General features: G+C 42.8%; 1 protein-coding gene across 1 annotated transcript in view; it reads right to left on the bottom strand.

The window, feature by feature from the left end:
• The window catches only part of CDH4 (cadherin 4), a 467,566-nt gene that overhangs the window by 35,199 nt on the left and 410,981 nt on the right, over window positions 1–21,386 (bottom strand). Inside the window, exon 8 of the mRNA XM_067307737.1 lies at window positions 10,945–11,082. Within this exon, the coding sequence (XP_067163838.1) occupies window positions 10,945–11,082 (138 nt within the window). The remainder of the gene's footprint in view (window positions 1–10,944; window positions 11,083–21,386) is intronic.

Genomic DNA, 21,386 nt, shown 5'->3' with positions numbered 1-21,386 from the left:
GAAGGAAAACGTTATTGCTTCTCCGCTGAGTTTTGGCAATTAAAACACTATTGCACTAAGCTGAAGGGTTTGAAAAATTCTACCATGCTTAAAAAACGATGCGAAACCTTTTAAACTATGTGAAACCTCTCCACTTCTAGGTCTGGCTGTACGCTGCATCCCGACCCTTTCTTCTACAAGTGGGAGCCATTAAGGCATCCTGGACAGTTAGCGAAATTTGGTAAGAGAAATCTCACAGCATTGCTAAATCCTTTGCTAAGTCCCCCTTCCCCCCTTTTTTTTCAGTATGTCACTAAAGATTTCATAACTGAAATGTGCTTAATGAAATTCCAGATATATATCCTCTTAAAATGACATCCTTTGGAAGCAACTGTTTTTAAGGCAAGAGCATGCTGAAGAATTAAAAACCTGCCCGCCCAAGGAAGGCAGCAAACTTCAGAAACAGATTTATCTCCGTGCCTTGCAATAATGGAGTTATCGTATGCATTTGAATTTCTCAGACTCACATCAATGCCGGAGAGGCTGTGTACTTTTAAGATAATGAAATAATCCACTGCAAATGGGTATTGTCTGGAGCGTGCGGCAGAGCGGCGGGTTGGATGCAGTTGCCCATACGGGGGCTCTTGTGCCCTTTGCTTGGGGCTATTCTGAGTGAGCGCCGGCTCCCGCGAGAAGGGTGCAGGCTCCGGGGTCCCCTCGCGGGACCTGCCAGAGCTGGGTGCCAGAGAATCAGGATCCTAAACATGGATCCAAATGCAGACAGAGGTATATAATCTTTAAAAATTATTCCAGTTTGAGAGAAATGCTCCAGATAGATAGATTTTATAGAAGAAATGCTGGAGCAGGTAGATATGTGAGCATTAATATCTGATGTTCTCCTTGAAAACAGACGAATACGCCACATTTTATGGGAATGGTGTCTAATACACAGACATACATCAGGTGGATGGAGACCACTTAATTCCCATCACAGCATATCACAGCGTAGGAAGGGTGGGCGTTTTACTGCGGACATTATATTTAACTATGGACATTTTATCAGCGACATCTGGTTGTGTCACGTCTTGTTGCACACATGTAACTCAAGTTTTCTGGCACCTCTTTTCACTGGACATTTTCTCCATGCTGTTACATCAGGCATGTTCTGAGGCTGTAGTTTACAGCTTCTCCCTCCAGATCCCATATATATTAAACAGAGAAGGAAAAGGAGGAGAGAAGTCACTGTTAAATGAGACATCACGCTAGGAGATATAACGCTGCCAGATGTTGCAAATGAAATGGCTCATGACAAATGGGTTACGGCAAGTCGACGTGAGAGCTGATATGTGGTATTATCCTGCACACGAGGAGTATGTTCTCGCCAGTACGCTGTTTTAGCCCGGATCTTGATAATATTAAACTGACTGCACGAACCAGCGTAACACGGCAGGCGCCAGGATCGGACGCCAAAACGCGTTATTGCGCATTGTGCCGACGCGGATGCTGGAGGTGAACGTGCCACTCATCCCCACCAAGGAGAGCCACCTCCAAGCACACGGAGGACAGGAGAGCTCTCAGGGCTGTCCTTGCAGGTGGGCACCTGTTCAGGACACAGAGGCTGGGCTGAAATCCCTGCATTTCAGCGGCTGCCGTGTTGCGAAGCAGGAAGGGCGCCGTGCCCCGGGCTCTACCTCCCGGCTGGCGGTGCAGCTCTAATTGGCAGGGATTGCGCTTTCTGGTAGAGAAAGAGAAGGTTGCATTAGTCTTGATTTTAAACCAAGCGGTACACGTGTCCAATCTGTGAGAGACCAATAGAGCATTTTTTTTTTAATGTTCCCTTTTTTTGTGTGACAGAAAATTGAAATCTGTAATGAAACTATCGTTCCCATTTTTTAAATGCACTGGTCTTCAGCAATTTTAAACTCCGAGGTCTGAAAAATTCATTACTGCTAACTTCCATCAAGGGTGTTCCTGAAACCAAAATTACTTAATCAACTCAATTTAGCTTCTTGTGTAGACCTAATTCAGAAAAACTTTATCTTCTTGAATTGTTATTGCAATTAATTTCCCCCCCTTCTTTTTCTGCAGCAGACGACATTTCAGTAATTAGATATTTTATAAAAATGAGTTATTCATTCAGGGTAGCTTCACTTTTATATTTGATTAATCATATTACCACTGAGGTCTGGGGTTTGTCTCCAAGGAAAGTTTAATGACCTCATTTTAATCCTTCTTTTAACCACCAGGCAGGTATCAATGAAGAGAAATAAAATTATGTTCTTTCTTCTTTTTTTCGCAATCTCAAGATTACATTTGATGTTTTTTCTGTGTGACTGACCCATTTACAAAGAACGATCTAGCTGATTCCAATTAGATACAGGACAGAATCAGGCTAAACAGAGCCTTGAACTACGCCTTAATAACTAATGCTCAGTGTAATGGAGAGGAACCAGAGCTGTTTCACCAAATGGCAGTTGGTTTAAAACACTGTAGATGATTAATTTGGTGATAATTTGAAAATGAATGTACTGAAAGGACATAAACAAAACATAAGCCACTGTAAATTTAGGTTTTGATTAATGGGGTCTATTAGTAAGAGACTTCTATCAAGACCACTTGTTTTTTTAATAAATGTATACACACACGCACAAGCAATGGAGTAATTCATATAACCACAACTTATTTCAGAGCAGTCATTTGTATTTTTTTGATGGCTGCTTGCATTATATCAGTGTCTCTCTCTGCTTTGTATCTATCTATATAGGTATCTAACTTTGCATATATGTATATGTACACCTTTGTATCTACCTATCCATCCTGTGGTCCTGACTAGAACACCGAATAGTCTTGGAGGTATTTATTTCATCCTTTCCACCATATACTACACTGGTCTAAAGACTGAATAGAAAGAAGAGCTGAGGCTCTTTTCATTAAGACATGGAGAATTATTTTTTTCTCATAAACTGATAAATGATTTTTATTTAGATGAAGGGGGTGATAAAATAAAGTGCAAAAGTCGAGTATCTACAAGAGAGTATGAACCATGTCTTGCTTTCCATAAGATTGCATTGAAAGGGCCTCCAGAGATGCTTTGCTACGAAGAGCCCCACTGCTCACAAATGACATTAGTTAACAAGTAGGGCACGTGGGCACCACCAAAACCTCTAACCTTGGCTCCTGATGGCCTTGAACCCGCAGATGGTTTATTATTTCCAGCAGTTGGGGTTTGCACATGTCCATAAATCTGTGCAGGAGTGAGGCCGGGAGGTGTTGCCAAGACAAGCTAATTGGTTTCCTGAACTATTCAAAGGGGCAGTGCTAAGCCGTAAAACCTGCGCCCGGCATCAGGGCTCTCACTCACTCCTCATCAGACTCCAAACCGTGGAGGCTTCACATGTCCGAGGCTTCGCTGGTGGATTTAGCATTTAGGTAGAGATCCAGATTCAGCTGTGCCCTTCCTCTCCCACACAGGCCAGTTTGATTCCAAAGACAGATCAAGATGTAAAATAATTTCCATCAAGAGGTAAATAACATGCTAACGAAGGCTAAACTGCTTGCCTGCAGCAGCAAAGCCACCCGGCATTGGCGTGGAGAGTCCTAGGCAAGGCTGAGACAAGAAGGGAAGAAAACACATTTTTTGCATTTGTGCTCTCTCCATTTATTACTGCTACTACTTGACCTGACATCCTTATTCTAATTCATTGCTTATGACAGAGGTTTTCATCAGGACCTGCAATATAATGAAAGGTGGAAAGCCCATTTCAATTTATAAACAATGAATCCTTATTTAGGAAAACTAAACTGATTTGCAGTCTTTAGACTTCACCGACTATATATTTAATTGGAATGCACACAGAATTAGGTAGATGCTCATTTACCCAAACACTACTGGGCGTACTGGATTCACTTGAATATAATAATTTATCTATGTTAGAAGGTGACAGCTCTATAATAGTCCAAGCTTTACTGTGCAGTTTGGTTCAGCTTCATTTTGACTGGAAAATGAGCAAGAGAGCACAATCACCTGGGATTTTCCACAAAGGCACAATTGATTTCTAACATTAAATCCTGTCTGCAGGACTGTACAGGACTCCTGAGTGTGTTTTTAGTGGTAGAACAATGCAGTCCCGTAAATTTTCTCACTCTGGCTTTCCCCTTGCCAGCTCTGACCTGCGCTGGCCACCTTGATTTCTGGCTCTTGTGACAACTGCCTCTAAGAACTATGCCATGGGTGTTTCGATGATTTTAAAACACTATGGAGTCCAGGCTAATAGATATTCAAATATTATTGCAGACTTTTTGAACGGCCAGGTAAAACGATGGGGACAGTGCTCTGTGAATGGGTGAAGGGGCTATTTCACAACTACGTATGTGGCTTTAGCCTACGCGCTGGGAAATCAGGTGCACAGTGCCCAAGATTTAAGCCCTTGGCCTCTTCCAGCTCTGGACACATGCCCAGACTCCGAAAGGTAGTAAGCCAATGGTTTTTCTTAGATCAGCTGGGTTAAGAGCTCTTTTGGAAATAGTCCTTGATAGGCATCCTGGTCTGTGGGAATTTTTCTGTCTGTGGGAAGCCATTAAAGTCCTGTTCCTGGTGGATTCTCCCTTCACTGCCTAAGATCAATTTGTAAAACATTAGCGTGCATGTAAAAGGGATTTCTCATAACGCTCACATGTTCTGGATGCTTCTTGATACATCTGGCTGTAAATGTGCTTAGGAAACCCCAAACCACTAGCGAGCTTGCTTGGTTTCTGGTTTTGGTTTCCTATGACTATTAAAGACCGTCTCACAAAATGAGGCCTATTTACATTTTTGCATCGTAACCGTTTCAGAGTCACTATTCGTCAGTCTGAATGAAAAGCCGAGGGTTTTTCCTGACATTTGCTATTTCTGAACTCACTGGTAAAAACACAGCTCAGCAGGATTCGACTCAGGCAGTTAGAGGCCAGGTGAAGCATTCACCCAAATCCTTGCTACTTGCAAAAAAGTCACCATATTTTCACAGCTCAAGCGAGTAATTTCTGCAACGTTGGAAAGTGTTGCTCTTTCACTGGCTGATGCACAGCTGTCTCTTGTCCTCAAATACTGTTAGCTTGAGAACAAAAACAGAGCAAGGAATAAAAGTTTGGCTTACGCTTGCTTGCTTTTACAGCGTTTCGACAAGTTTGCAGAGCAAGTAGACTAAAGGAACTGTAGGCTGTGGCTAGGAAAAAGGCAAATATGAACCCCCCCAACGCTAGTTCTCTTGTTCAAGGCACCGGCAATCTCATCTGGATAACTAAGTACAAATCCGGTCAAAAGAAAGAAAATTGAGCAGAGACTGCTGCCCAGCGGGTTTACTAAGATGACTAAGGGAATGGCAACCTGTGATAGAAGAAGTGGTTGGAGGAGCTCAGCTCGTTTATCTTCACAAAATGGTGTGCACTGGTGTAGCAGGGTGCAACTGGGAAAGAAAATGGGAGGGAAGCATCAAAGTGGGAGAAGGCAGAACTAGGTATGGAAAAGGACACTGTTCGCACACCAGAGACGCCCTGAGAGCCGGTTCCACATGCAGGTTTCAAAGCACTTTTTGGAACGGCCTCATCAGCGTTATGCACAGCACACTGAGGAGCCCCAAAAGCCAAACAGACAAAGGTCGGAAATTTTTGGCAGCACAGTGCCCCAAACAAAAGCCATTTTACCCTGGGGGCTGTGCCCAGGTCATTGCGCTGAGGAAGCCCCGAGCCCCCTCTCCACGCCGCAGACTGCCATTCCCGACTGCTTCAGCCGGCTGAGAGCCCCGTGCCCAACTCAGCGCCTCGGAGCAGCCTGCTGCAACTCAGAGCTGCCAGTGTTAATTAAATAGCTCCGTTAAAAACTGGTGAGAACTGCTTTGCCTGATGAATTCGCAACAAGTGCTTGCTCCTCCAGCAAACACCCCAGCCCACTTTGCAACTAGAGCGGCCTCAACGAGCAATATGTCTTCTCCTAGAATAAGAGCATCTAGCTATGCTTAGGTTATTCTGCAGCAGCGGTTTTGCTCGGAGTTCACGGCCAGCCCTTTGCCAGATGCCCCTTCCCAAGGAAGCAAGATGAAACACCTCCCGGGCATTGAGAGCTGGGAAGGGAACCTGAGCCAGCTCCCTCCCCTGCACACCCAGGCTGGAGAGTCCAGTCTAAACCTTTGGAGCTGCTCCGAACAGGAGTCAGGGCCGTGATCAGCAGAGAGGCAGCACAGCAGCAAAGGGAAACGGTCCTCGAGCTGTCTCTTTAAAATATGCTCCACTGGATTCAGCCTCGGAAGAGGAGATTCTCAAAGTAGTGCCAAAGGGCAAATTTTAAAGTAGCTTTAAATAAGACCTCCTAAGGCTCAGGAGCTTAAATAACTTGAATAGCCCAGTTTTCTTTTTTTTTCTTTTCTTTCATTTTTTTTAAAGGAAAGGTTGCTTGCCAGGCAGGTTTTCCCAAGAACCCACAAGCTCAACTAATCATGAGCACTTCAGTCCTGTGAAATAATATTTCCCTTGCATGGGCTACTATAAAAACAAGTTCTGCACAGTAGGCAAATTTAAAATAACTTTTAATTAACATTTAAGACACAGAAGTCTGATCATGCAAATTCATCTGCGTCTCCTCTCTGTGCCTGATTGTTCCTGATTGAATACGATAAAAATAGACTGTATATGAGTCAAGTGTAGGCATGGATTTCTTTTACTTCTCCTCCCCTCTGATTATGCATTTCCTTAGATAAAGTGGAAACCCTTGGATGGCTATTAACAGTATCATGGGTCAGACTGGAAAGGGCATCCTGCTTGAGAGGAGTTAAAGATTGCACTGGAATTAAAAGTAGCTCTTCAGCGAGCAAAGAAGTGCCTCCACCTTGCATAAAGTCCCATCTGAGACTACCCAGCATTGTTCTGTCTCAGCTGACTTCTAATCTCTGAAACACTGATATTAATTTTGGTGTGCTCCTCTCTATCTGAGGTGAGCATCTGGACAGAGGCTCAGCTGCAGATCTATATTAATATGGAAAAACTGCAACTCATCTGTGCACAGCAGATAAACATTCGAAGGAAGGCAGAGGAATTTTCACATAATTAAGAAATGTCGGAGGACATGACCCTGTTAGGAGTAACAGGGACTTTGGATAACTGAGGGCACCCTGATGTACTGATTCCAGTATCTTGTAACAATCTTCAAGCCAGCTTCCTAGTAAAACTTGCTATAAGACCTTTGTAAAATAGTCCAGTTAAAACTCCATGTTTTTATACAAGCTCATGGGGGTTGCTCAGTCCCTTAGTTAGTCAGGATAGTATTCCCTGGGTCACGGTCCCCCACTAAATCATCAAAATTGCCTAAAATAGCTGTCTGCGATGTTGACAGTGTTTCACAGGCTGCTCCACTCTTCTGGTATAGATGGGCTTGTTTCCCACTAGGATGCAGTATCTCATGGGACATCTCCCCACTGTTGGCTGCTCTCTGATGCTTCCCAGCACCATCAGATAGCGGGGCAGATGGAGGACACATCCCCAGCACGAAAACCAGAGCTGGGAGGGCTGGAGAAGGTCACCACATCCTTCTCATGCCCCAGAACTGGTGAATTTGATGCAGATGATAATCCCAACCTGATCGTGGCTCTCCATGAATGGAGACTGTGCAGTGCTTGGACTTAAAGCTGATGGCTGACTTTAGCTGAAAATTCTGCTTCCTCTAGAGACTGCAATTTTTTTTATATAATTTCAGAACCCTTTGTATGAGAAGGCAGAGCTTCTTCTTCCCCTGTTGTTGTACAGGATCCTTCCTTGGGCTTTCAAGTGATGTACTAAAGAATATGAAAAACATATCGATCCACTTTCATGTTAGCAAACAATCATTTCTGAGTTTTATCGGAGTACCTTCAGTTGGTACATTTAAGAATCTTCTATGTGCTTTTATTGCTCCTTTTTCATTTCTCATCTAGCACTAAATTTTTATCACAGCACATCTGATATTTCAGATGCCCGTTAACCAAAATATCTCCACAGGTCATCCAGTCCCCTTGATGGGCAATTTTGGCACTCATCCGCCTGCGTGTGAGCTTTTATTTGGTCCATGCATGCTGTCTCATCAGCCTCATGAATGGACGGGGCACCTGACTACGGAGACGATCCGACATTATTGTCCATCCCAGTGGCTGTTTTTCCTCTCCTGTCCAGTTGTTAAGTTTTACACAGTAACATTAATTCCTGCTGCTCAGTACATGAGCTGTGACATCAGCATGGTGCAGTGTCCTCCTGAGCTACTTATGTCCAGAATCTATTAAGTCTAAAACCACCCTGGTTGAATGACAGGTAATTTAGGCACACTATAGGGAATGCCTCTGTATGTTCCTGTGCTTGAATATAGTTCCTTTCATCTGGCAACTTTCCAAGAGCAAGCCACTATTTCAGCTATTCAGCCTGCTTTGTTTTTACAACAGCATTTCAATACAGAAGTATTTTAAATAGCAATATACTGCATCCCTCCAACAGCCCCTAGTCTTAAAAGAGATCCTTTGCTTTCTTACCCTGCTTTCTTACCCTCCAAGGAACTGTGGATTTCCTGGAAAGATTTTTTTGCTATTTTCTAAAGGTGTTAAAATGTAGACCAGACTATTTGGGGACAGCAAGGAGCTTCAGTTTAGTTTTAAAGAGACTGATTAGCCTGATGCTGTTCTCTATGCCAGTCACAGGAAAAACTATATTATACATTCATACTCACGTAAAATTGCATCCTGGCTATACCTAGGAGTATATCAAAGATATTTGTTTCCATAGAACCAGAAAATAATACTGGAAAATGTCCTTGGGTTTCAAATCTTTGAAGTCCCGCATGCTACTATATAAAGCCCTTTGGCCCTTGCAAAAATCCTTCTTCAGTGATAGAAATTAGAGAAATAATGGAAAACATCAACCCTGCTTAGAGGAAGAGAAGCATTTTCTGATCCATTTAACATGATTCTGTGGGTAATTGTCTTGGTCGGTTTTATTCCTTCCAGGTCTAACACATGCCAAGATATTAAACACTCAGAATTCACCTGAAAGTCAATTTGCATGATCTCACCTTCCATCAGATTCAGCTTTGGAAAATGTTTGTGAAAGATTTAAAAATATACCACCACCAGACACGCGTCACAACCCCCAGAAGGCCCTGAGGGGACCATGTGCCTAACCCCAACGTGGCTAATGCTACTACCTCAAACCTCTTCTCTCCCAGCTCCATTTGGAGACAAGGACCAGGCAACTTGGGTCACCCTGAAGAACCTGTGCTTAAATGACACGGCCACTAGATGTCATTACTTTTTCACTCACATGAAGGCTAAAGAAGCATTTACCTGGCAGAATAAGGCCCCCCCAAAATACGGGGCACATATATGGACTGCTGTGGTAGAACGTGCCATGGCTTGGGAGATGGACGACCGTATTAGACCAGCCACTACAAAATTTTCAAGACAGAGGGTTACCCCGCGCTGGCAGGAGAAGGGATCATATGGACCAAGACTCATATCAGATTTTTATGGCTCTCCAGAACTACATGTCTCATGCTTTAGGAGATGTTTAACGACAACTTGAGAATGTAAAGCTCAGTGCATGCACTGTGGCAGATACAAAGCAGATGTGCTGTTGTGAAATACAAGCTGAACCCTCCGGAAGAGCAACACAGACAGCGTGCACCGAGGCCCAGATCTGAAAACTCGTTAGGTGCCCAATTTTCTCTGATTCGGGAGGAATTTAGTGCCTCCCTTTTTTTGAGGATCTAGATCCAAGGTGCTGGCACTGCTCAGGAGCCAGCGTGTCCTGAGACAGAGCCGTGGGCCCTGATGGCATCGGGAAGGACCCAGACCCCGCAGTGGGCACGGGGCTGATCTGACCCACAGGGGCACAAGTTGCGCTTTCAATGATTTCCTTGAGTTCTGTTGAATATTCTTGTATTGGAAGGGTATAATCAAGTGGAAATCTGGCACTACAAGAAAAAATATCTGTATATCTTATAAGACGGAATGAAAATTCAGAATAACATAAGTAATAACATATTTCTGAAAGGATATTCAGTGACATGAACATAATGCAATTTGACTTTCTGTATTTTTAGAGGTTTGGTATCAGTTTTAAATACATCATTTCCCTTTCCTTGTTAACCTTTATATAAATATGGACTGTGGATACACAATGATTTATCATTTATCAGCATATAGATCCCTATACTCTTTTGTGGTTTCTAAAACTACTATTCTCATTTAGGATGCTCTACCTCTATGGATTATGATGGCTGCAAAGAAACAGACCACTTCATTTCACCTTCTATCTTTTCACTATCATCTTAATCAGCTCAAGAGCTTGTCATTTGCAATCTCTTTATTTTTTTCCCCTTCTTCCCCAATGATAAAGACTAGGAGCACATAAGAATGGAAGAGAGAAATATTGCACTCATATAAGAAAGATCTTAAACTGATTAAAAACAGATGTAGTGAAGTATGCCTACACATTTACTGCTGGTGCACAGAAATTCATCTGTTATAGTTATCAGTGAAATATAAATTTTACCGAATAACCGTTACCATTTAGAGTATTTACTGCTTCTTTGAAATTGTATCCAAGCTACTAAACCCCCCAAATCTCTTACTGCTTAGGATTCCACTCATAAGTAATAATAACTCTGATATGTCTACAGCCAATTGCTGTGAAACAACTGTATCCTCTTTGGTGCAATCAGACACAGTCTGTTAGCCACATTATTTTAGCTCCTTTAGTACCTCAGTAAAATTGGTCGCCAAATAGTTTTGCTAGTTCATGAATCATCTTTCTTTTTCTTTTTCCCTTTTTTCTCTGAAAGTCCTTATTCCACAGTTATCTGTCAAGTTCCTGCTGCCTGCCAAACCGGCAAAGACAGATGACTGATATAAACACCCGTGCACTGCAAACACCTTGTGTGTCCGCGCGCCGCTGTGCTGATGTATCGAGACTTACAGTGCTGCTAGTGAATTCAGGCGGGTTGTCATTCACGTCCGTCACCGTAATGATTGCAGTTGCCGTGTTTGAGAGACCATAGTTAAGATTTCCTTCCATATCTGTGGCTTGAATGATGACTATATACTGCTGAACTTTCTGGAAAAAAAAAAAGAAGAGAAACAAAAATGCATCCTGTAAAAAAAGCCTTGGTTTATTTCCCTTTATACAAGTGCAATCTTAAGGCAGACTAAGAAGTTATTTGGATTCAAAATGTTAACGGCAAAGACAGATAAATTTTTTTTATCATACTTTTGAAGGCATTTTTGCATAGACTGGTGGTATCACCTGTTTTATAAGAAAGAAAAATCTTATGGGCAAAAATCTTTGGTTGAAGCAGACTTTCTGGCTAACTTTTAAGCATTTTTAGCAACATTAGTTTCTGTCTTCTGAAAACTGGTAAAAATCTGGCTAATTTGTTTTCACTGAAAACATCACCAGAAGCATTACATCCAAAAATTGCTAGCAATATTGCCTAGCAGTCTTCCAGCTAGCTCTGCTCATGCAGCTTGATGCCCACAAAGCATTTTGATATTTATAATACTCCCCGTGTTTCAGTCCTGGTAAATAAGAAGCAAAGTAAGTCCAGTATGAAAAAGAATTTCAATATAACAGACAAAAGTTCAACTGAACTACTTTAAATTCCTGAATGTCCCAAACAACTTGGCTATCAAAGTCTTACAGAGCAAGCCAAAATATCAGACATTAAAGTTCTTATAAAAGACACTTATGCTGTATGTCAATGAAGCTAGAAAACAAATTTGAATAAAATAACACATAGGAGAGAGCAACATCTCAGCTTGCATGTGTGTAAATCTCCCTGGGAGGCTTCTTTACTTATGAATATCTGCCCGCACTGAGAAAAGCCTCCTAATCTACAAAACTGGCCTCAACCATAAATTTTCATCTGGATCTGCAGAATTTACTCTTGATGTCTGCACGTATCATGCTAATAGTATACAAAGCACTACAAGCAGGTGGGAAAGCACAGCTCCTGTCCTGAAACACGTGCAGCCAAAGTGATGTGCAAAGAACCAAGGAGGGATCCAGTCAAAAACAGTCCGATTTAGGGCAAAGAAGAGCTGGAGAAGGAAGGGGAGGGCAGTGCGGGGGTTGCTTGGGAGGCACCAGGCGCAATCCTGGGAGCGACCTGGGATGCAGGCCAGTGTCAGGGATGCGGAAATAGGAGGCAGAAATGTCATGCAGGAAAAGCTTTGTAAAAAGCCCGGCGGAGGGGGTTAAATGGGAGGAAAGACTTTGGCGGAGCCGCCGGCTCGCTACCTTGCATCCTGCTTTTGGCATCCCGTTCAGATACCGGGGAACGGGCTGCTCTTTTCTTTTTCTGCTGTTACATGCAGCTCCTTTGACATTTCAAAATGTGAGAATTAGGTCAATTAGGTCTCTTTGCCCCTATATAAATATTCTCATAGTGCTGTGAGTAGTTTAATTCTCTCTGAGTTGCTGGAATAACACAGAGACCTGAATTTTAGCTTTATCTTGATTCCAGGACTTTTAACTGACAGATATTAACCTGCTAAATGACATGGCATCACACATAAGGATCCATCAGCGCCTTGCAGCTGGAATATATTATGGCAATGAACTTCCATTATGTCTCCTGTAACCTTGTATAGTAAAACATGAGAGAGAAAACTATCGTTATCCCGTTTTTATCATACAAAAAGATACTATCCATTACTTTATTTGTAAAGCACGCAGAAATTGTAAGGCTGATGTGTCCTTACTAATGAATGTAACCTTTATCTTGTATTTAGCTTTTCCTTCTTGCTCTCTTACAGCGGATTTAGGAGAGCGATATAAGTGTTTCCAAATGGCCCAAATGCTTGTGAGCTGAATTAGGTTTAAATCATAGGAGGAGGAAAGAGATGTAAAAAACAGTGGCAGCCAGGTTCCACATAAATTAGAAACACGGTTTGGAAGCCCGCCTTAGAGACTGCTTTTCAAAAGCGCACGTCAGCGGCGAAGCCACCTCTAATGCTCCTCACCGCGGTGAGAGGGAGCCGCGTAAATCACAGCGTCGCCCGGTTGGCGGTATAGCTGTCGCCCGTCACTGTCAAAGCTTCCGGGCTTCAGCAGCTACCGTGGGGAAAGAAAAAGATCTTCCTTCCTTTCCCTCAAAGAAGCGGGCGATGAAACGTCCTCCCTCGGCAGGGGGGTTTCTTTCTTAACAACTTCGCCGTTCGCCGTTTCACCTCGTCGGCAAACTGCCCTCTTTCTAGTCGCCGGGCTCGGAGGTTGCCACGTGCAGGTGGAGCCGCGGGCACGAGCCGGGACCGTCGGAGACGCTCGCTGCTCCCGTCTCGCCGCCCGGCCCGCGGCGAGGGCACGGCAAAGGCAGCTCCGCCGCGGTGTCAAAAGCAATTCGGGAACGTGTGGCACCGTTCCGCAAACTTTAATCTGAACTCCGAGAACTGGCTGCAGACCTTGGAGAAGGTCACGCTCAGTCTATACGGTACTTATTCATACTGGGATCTCGCCTGCCAAACTCCCACTGACATCAGCTCTTTTTTAGTTTGCTTCATTCAGTTCTCAGGCTGCGCTTCCACTGGAAAATGAATCACTTTGGAGAAGAGGAGGGGAAGCACTAGAAAGTCTCCTTTAAAAGTTAATTTCACTATTTTGCTGCATAAACAAATATGGTGTTATATATATTCTGACTCTATATGCATGCATGCGCATGTGTGGGTATGCAAAGACCCTGTCGTACTAATCTCATACGTACAGTGAAGTTTGTTTATTTAACAAAATGCCTTTCTCTGAGCATCTTAGCCCAGTGTTAACCAAATACCCCAAACAAAGTCAGAATTTACAAGAGAATTTTAAATTCTCTTAAATTTAAAAGAGAGACTATTGCAATCAGATAATACAAAGCCAAAAATGAAAATGTCCCAAAATCAGATATGTACAAATGACATCAGCCGCAAAAAGCTTGTTCATAAGAATGGGAAGAGAGGGTACATGTAAGAGAGAGCGCAGAGAGTCCAAGCCTCCTGAGAAAGTGTGAGGGACGTATCCAAGCAGGATCTTTCCTGGAACGGACGCGTTTCTGCGATGGGCACCACATCTCAGGATAGCAGCGCCAGCCAGAGCAACCAGGGACACAGTGAGAGCTGAACTGCTGGCATAACCTCAGGGAAATCGCTAGAGTTGCACTGATTTCCATCAGCTGAAGATATATCTATTGCATTTAGAGCAAATAGTAAAATCTGAAATGGAGAATCTGCATTAACTTGGCTGGAATGTAAAGTTGTATAAAACACAAAAACACCTAAAAGGAAGTAGATGGAGATTTGTTGAGCCATTATGGCCCTCAGTTGGCATCCACGTCCAATTTCAACTGAATGCCTACAGTTTGCCCATGTAAGAGTGGCACTGCTATGTATCTTGTTTTGGTTTGTATCTAATTCAGTCTTCACTGAGATTGGGCCCAACAGATACAAAATTACTGATTTTTTTTTTGTTTTTCTCTAGCTAACCTTTTTGCTTTTGTGCATTAAGCTGATTTTATTGAACTATTCAATCAACTTCAATTTCAACATGTCCCTCCAATTTGTCACAACATCTCCGGGGCATCTTAGTTTGTTATCCTACTATTATTACTATCATTACGACTATTAAAAAAAAAAAAAAAAGCAGCCTCATGCCTTCAAGCATATGAGACATTTTCTTGATGGGGTTTTCATCATGCGGAATAATTCTCATATTCTCCTTTTTTACAAAAGTGACATTTTAAATAGCATAGGGCAAAAACTACAGCATGGAATAAAAAATGGGCCAAACTAGAGAAATGAAATGGTTACTATATGTTTGCTCTGATGATAATGCTGTGGAGGACGGTTGGGCTTGGCTGGTTTAGTCTAGCACGATGAAGGCTCATAGCAGATATGATTGCTGCCTATAAATACAGCAGGAGGATAAACACTAGCAAGGCAAAAGAGCAGTTTGAACTAAAGGACAATGTTGACACAAGAACAAATGGGTATAAACTGGCCATGAATAAATTTAGGCTGGAAATTAGTAGGTCTTTCACCGCTAAAGCTGCAAGGTGCCGGAGCAACTATCTAATGCAGGGTCTGGGGAGCAAAATATTCAAAAGAATAAATTAAATTAGGGATAAAATCTTTTTGGTCTAGGTAGAAATTACGTTAAATTGGGCTAAAGCAGATAGCAGATCTCTCTTTACGTACAAACAATTTTTGAGGAAGGACAAAAATAAAACCCCTTTCAATTCAAACATCACAGTATGTTTGTATAAAAACAGTGTAAGACTTAACACAGATCAGTAACACTGAGCCAGCAAGTTATATAGTCACAAAGAAAGCACTAGGCGCCGCAAACAAAATTAGTTATTGCAGGAAGCTCTCCCCATCAAGACAGAGGCTGCCATGGAAGACCCCCTTCCAAATGCCCCACTGAGCTGCACAAACTCCTGCTGAGAGGTTAGAAACAAAAGTAGATCGCATTCAGAAAGAGGGTCTAAAAGAGCAAGATAGCTTTTAAATCAAATTGTAGTAATGAGGTGCTGTGATCCCGATTTTCAAATGTGCATGCACAATATTTTTAGGAATACGACTATTCCTGGTTTACACATGCAATTATTATAAATCACACACGAACTGGGTAACTGTATGCCAAAGTCCAGAAACGTGGTAATTACGTGATTAAATTAATCTGCATTATGGACAAAGGGTTTGCAAAATTAGGTCCTACATTTTCAAAGCTCTGTACAAATATTGCCCAATTAATTACCACTTCCTGAGAAATGTATGACTAGCTAAATTTAGCATCATGTCTGTTAAAGCAAATAAGGTTACAAAGATGTTGCTGTAGGATGCATTAAGTAGGAATCTACTGGTGGAGGAGATATAGAAAATCTAAAGCTGTTAAAAAAATCCTATTTCCTCTCATGGCTATCCTCACATCTTCTTTTATATTTATGTGTTTTGCCATCTCCCCTCACTTTAGCAGTAGTGGTGAATGCCAATGAGAAAAATACGGGATGTTCCTCCTCCTTATTTTCTAAATCATTTCTTTACAGGCCAATGAAGTTTTGATGTTCACTTTTGTTGGTAGGAGATAGTTCAGGTCACCCACCGGCCCACGAACATGCTGGTAATAAATATTGCACTATGGTCAGGAAAATCCGATTGAAAACAAATACACAAATACACCCTCCACCCCACCATTCACTTGACTCTAGCAGAAATACTTATTCAAATTGACCTAAATAGCCATCATTTAAGCAAAGCTTGCAGGTACACTTTTTAAAACATTTAGCCCATATTCCCTACTTAGCCACAGTTAAATACGAACACAGATTTCCAGAAGAAATTCCTATTCCGAGCGCTAAACGACCACAACAGCCACCACTTTTCACTTGCGCCCCCGAGCCGGTGCTGGGGAGGGTTTTGTTATGTGCCAGCGCGGAGCAGAGCCTTTGATATCGCCTGACCTTTTCATTTCTTAAACACAGCGTAGCATCATGTCATGCACGCAGCACCCACCGCAGACATCGCACCCGGGCCCGGGAATCGCAACGCCCGAGCTGCTGCTGCCGCAGCTGGAAAGACGCGGCTCTGCTCCACCTCCGCCTCCGCAGCCGGTGCAGCTGCGGGCAGAGCCGATGCCCGCTCCTGCCGGGACGCCGCTACGACAAGGACGGGGACCCTGCTTCAAAAACGAACCCGTCGACTTAGTGCTGCGTGAGCCCTAACAGCAAAGCCCTGAGAGAATAGGTTTATTTTCTGGGGTTATATTTGCTTTTCTTCCCAGCGAGGCACGCTCCTTCCCGGTGTATTTTATCTTCTCAGCTCTCCGCTACGGCGGCGCTCCGGAGCGTGGCAGTGCCTTGGTTGCTCTTCCTCTAGCAATACACAGTTTGCTCTCCTGGAAACTGGTATGTGTTAATTAAGCTAGTTTTCACCTTAAAAAAGGTGTCAGCGTGAAACGAACTGGCCCCTGACATGCAGGTTGGACCAAGCGGGTTCCCGGGACGGCAGGACTTCGGCGCCTAGGAAAGAGCAGGATGTGAAAAGCGGTTCGGTGTATTCCCCTTCTCCGCTGCTCACGAGCGGTGAAATCCCTCCCCGTGCCAGGGGCCATCCTGGGCTCACGCGCTGCTGAACTCCCCCGTAAGCCTAACTTAAATGCAATTGAAAGAGGTGGGTGGGAGAGCGCTGCTTCTCCTGCTGACCCTCCGCATGGTGGAGGATTTCTGCCTGCAGCACTGAGCTCGTGCGACTCATAAAAAAGGGGAGAGGGAAAATATTTATTTGGAAACACTCCGGGAACAATCCGAATGTTTGCTCTGACTCACCGGCCAAAGCAAAGAAGGTTTTCGCCCACAAAACCACATTGGAAGAAGTGCTCCACAAATCTTAATAAATCAACGTAACAGATGCCAAATGAGACTAATAAAGGCGCAGAGGCCACGAGCTAACCCCAGAGCTTTCATCTGGCACTACGCTCGCTTTGAAAACTGACCTTTACCAAATGGATTTCATCTATCAGCGCGATTAGCAAATACGAGTCATACTTTTAACACTTTCCCTCTCAGCACCTGAGACCCGAAAAGCATGTGCAACCTCGCACCTTATACTGCTCATTATTTTCTCTCTTAAGCTATTATACTTTAAGATAGTATTTTAACGTGTTAGGATTTGCAGATTTTTTTAACCCATTCAGAACAAGCATATATGCAATCAATTCCTTACGCTTTTCCCATGGTGGGTGTCAAATCTTATGTGTAAGTGCACATCTGAGCTTTTCCAGATCAGTACTTTTTTTGTGTGTGGTGAAAGCAGAGCAACTTCTGCTGCAATAGTTAACTTAGCTTTGGTACGAAAGCGTGAGGAAGTGTTTAAAAGTTCTCTGAAAGAAAGCGAATATAATCTTTTTATCCCAGAGAGGTTATAAAATGAAAGAAGGTGAGAAAGCCTTTCAGAACGCCGCTCTGTTCGGCCTCCTAGTACTGCTAGACAAAATGGTTCAGTGTCCGTTGCCCCCGGCTGGTTTTTGTGCGTTGTTCAGGGCAGGTGGTGAAAGTGGAAACCTTTCCTAAGCGTTCGCTAGGTGCAGAGAAGCCCCTACAGTCATACAGGACGCCTTTGAGCCTCCTAGCTGTATCTCCCTGTAGCCTCCAAGACGGAAGGTATATGAGCTGAACAGAATTGCTCATCCACCTGATTTTATTGTGAGAGTCACGATTTTGCTCCAGCAATGATGCTACTGAGTGAGAGTCTCATCTCACAAAGCGATCTTCTAGTTGTTGGGGATACAAAGGTAAGCCTAGAAATATAATCTGCAAACACTAAAGAACACCAGAACAAAACCAGAAGAAAGCAGCAGACAAATCAAAATAACTTGAAATGTATTTTCTTACAACAGACTTGTGATCCTGGTGGACCATTTTCGTGATGTTCTTAATGCCTGATGCTAGCGATACTGTGCATAGGAAGAAGGGTATCAAACATGAGCAGAAATGCTTTTGAACGTAATATACTGTAACTACTTTCGTCTAACTTTTTTTTGTGGGTGAGTGAGTTTCATTTCTTAGGGATCACCCACTGAATCTAGACTCTCACGGTTTTGAAAAAACACCTAAGCTGAAACTCCATTGCCGTGATACACATTAGGAATCTCAAAGAAGAAACTTCTGCCCAAGGAAGGGGACCTACTGGAAAACACAAGAACCAGAAAAGTCAGTCAACCCAAACGTACCTTGCAGGGCGTTTGTCATGCTCTGACCCCAGCTGGCCACCACTTATGGCGACAGCATGTTTTGAAGAACGCTGTATACAAGGTTAATAGCAAAGTAGGTTCTCTTTAACCTGATACTTGTTCTAGATTATGAAGTGCAAAGGGTGGGGATCAGAGGTCACAAATTTTTTTAGCTGAATTTTGGGTGCAGGAGAATGTCAGAACTTGAATGTAGTTGCTTGAGAAACTTTTGGGCCCAAAGAATTCTTTTCCTATCTGAAATAGTGCTTTAAAATTAATCTCATTCTTTAAAGTTCACACAAAACCAGATTGTGCCTCTATATTTAAGACTGTGACAGTATTTTCTAGTTTCAGGAGTTTTTATGACATGGCCGTAACATTTGTTGGAATTCTTTGTTTTTGACTGAGTCCTGGTAAATGAGACATCAAGCCTGCAGCAAACAGAAAATAAGGGCTGGGCTGTTTTCAGAAGTTAAGTATGAATACAACAGTAGCAGCAAAAAGAAGCCAGCATGCTATAGAATGTGTTAGGTGCAAAAGTTGCATGTACTAATGCTGCCACTGATGGACCTAACAGATTTCCATACTTCAAGGACTCCCATAAAGGCACCTGGGATGTGCACAGGCCATTTAGGCTATCCAGGCACTATGGACGGACATCAAAATCACGCAGAAGAGGAAGACCAACTCTGAATTTATTTGAATTAGTTTAAGGAAAATATGAGAACTCTTTAGTTCTGGACAGCACTGACTTCTCTGTTTAGACTGACTGTCAGGAAAGAAGCTTCTTGTATGGTTGTCTCATTTAATGCCAAAATTGGAATCACAGACTCATTAGAAATGTATTACATCTCCTTCTACAATGATCAAAATTATAGGACAGAGGTAGGTCCACAAGGAAACAGAAGAGGAATATGGAAAATGAAATATATGCTTCTGATTGTCACTACAGACAGATGTGTAACAGGGTGTCACTGAGCTGGTATGAGCTATAGGTACATTTCATTAAAAAAGAGATCTGATGAATCGTGGATAATGTATTTGGATTATGACTACGGCCACTGAGTCAGTGCCAAAAAAGAGTAGGCTTGTGATTAAGGCTAGAGACTGCAGGTTAGAAGACCCAGATTTCTTTAGCATTTTCCCAAACGTTCCCCAAGTGACCTTTGGTAGGTCATTTAATTTTTCTGTGCTGCAAAGAAATTGAAAATAACACTTCAAAATGAAATGAAAACACTTTCTTATCTTACAGTGATATTGTGAGAATAAAATCCATTAGTTGCTGAAGAACTCGGATGCTGTGAGGACGAGGGTGGCAGAAGTACCCATCGCCAGCAGCCTTTGTGGTGGACTGTAACAATGGTGACGGAGCTTCACCGCAGAAGTGAGTATTCTTCGGTATCTTAGCAGAAACAACTCAAACCTAGCAGACGCTACTTTCTATTCACGTCAATGTTTTGCAGGCTTTATGCCCCAGAGATTCTAGGTCATCTTACAAAGCACTTGAAAACAGCACCGAGGAGCACGCCTTCTAACTTCTGGCTGAGGCAATTTTTGAAAAAGCATGAAATTACGTCCAGCTCTTCTTGGACAGGCAGGGACAAGCAATAGTTCAACGTCTAGGTGGTCACACAGCAACTGTCAGTGCCGAGAGGTGCCCTTTGGTAAATATGCTAGCATTAAATTGATGCCGCCTCCAGTTTGTGTCTGCCACTTTCTGACAAAAGTAGTGAGTGTTTAGAGAGAGAAGGGAAAAACCAAAAATGCCCATCATACCCCACAGAGAAGGGAAAGTAAACAACTGTCCAAGAAAGATTTTTTTTTAATTAAAAAGATGACCTTCTTTGGACTTGTGCAAACTAAATTCTTCTTTATAGTGTGTAACTTCTCGATGATTACCCAAAGGCCAGGCTTCAGGAAGAAAAAAATCCTAGTTCTGTCCATTGTGCTCTTATAATCTGCAAAACCTTTGCTGTCAAACGCTGCCAGAGCAATTTAATAAACAGAGAGAATGCCTTAATGTATTCTGAAACCTGAAAACCACCCATCATTAGCCCCACATGCTGTTTTCCTACTTTCTCTGCTTTAAGCCATTTAGCTGTTACAGCTGTTTTCCTTGTAAGTCTGACTTCTGCTTTTATCATCAGCCTGATTTGTTTTCTGGTGTATCTGGCTTGATTAAAAACAGGAAGAGAAACCTTTCATAATTCAGGTAAAACTGCCTCCTTCTTTCAGCTCTGTGGGCCTGGAAGATTGAAAAAGATCATCAAGAAGATCAGTGTAGGTCAATAAATATCCATAACACTGCTCATAATTTATACTTCACCTCAATCTTTGCAGAGAGGCTGGAAATTCCACGCTCATGGCACCACTGCTACAGTCAGCCCTTTTTTTTTAGGAGCATTAGGATTTCTAAAGCCTATCAAGGCAGCCATCAAAAAAATAAAATCAAAAAAGTTATTTCCAAACCATTTCCTCTAATGCCAGATATTTGCACACTGGCATGTACAACAAAACAAGGAATTAGCCAGGATCGTGGGTTTTGGAATGGATGGCAGCCAGGAGCACAAGAGAAGTCTGGGGGATCTGAAGCATGTTGACTGCACAGACAAAATAAACTCATCTGGTGTCATTCGTTATTCACTGCTGAGAAGTCTTCCCTC

Source organism: Apteryx mantelli, chromosome 18 (genome assembly GCF_036417845.1).
Source record: "Apteryx mantelli isolate bAptMan1 chromosome 18, bAptMan1.hap1, whole genome shotgun sequence".
Taxonomy (NCBI): Eukaryota; Metazoa; Chordata; class Aves; order Apterygiformes; family Apterygidae; genus Apteryx; species Apteryx mantelli.
The sequence above is the reverse complement of the archived record's forward strand: the minus strand, read 5'-3'. Positions and strand labels throughout refer to the sequence as shown.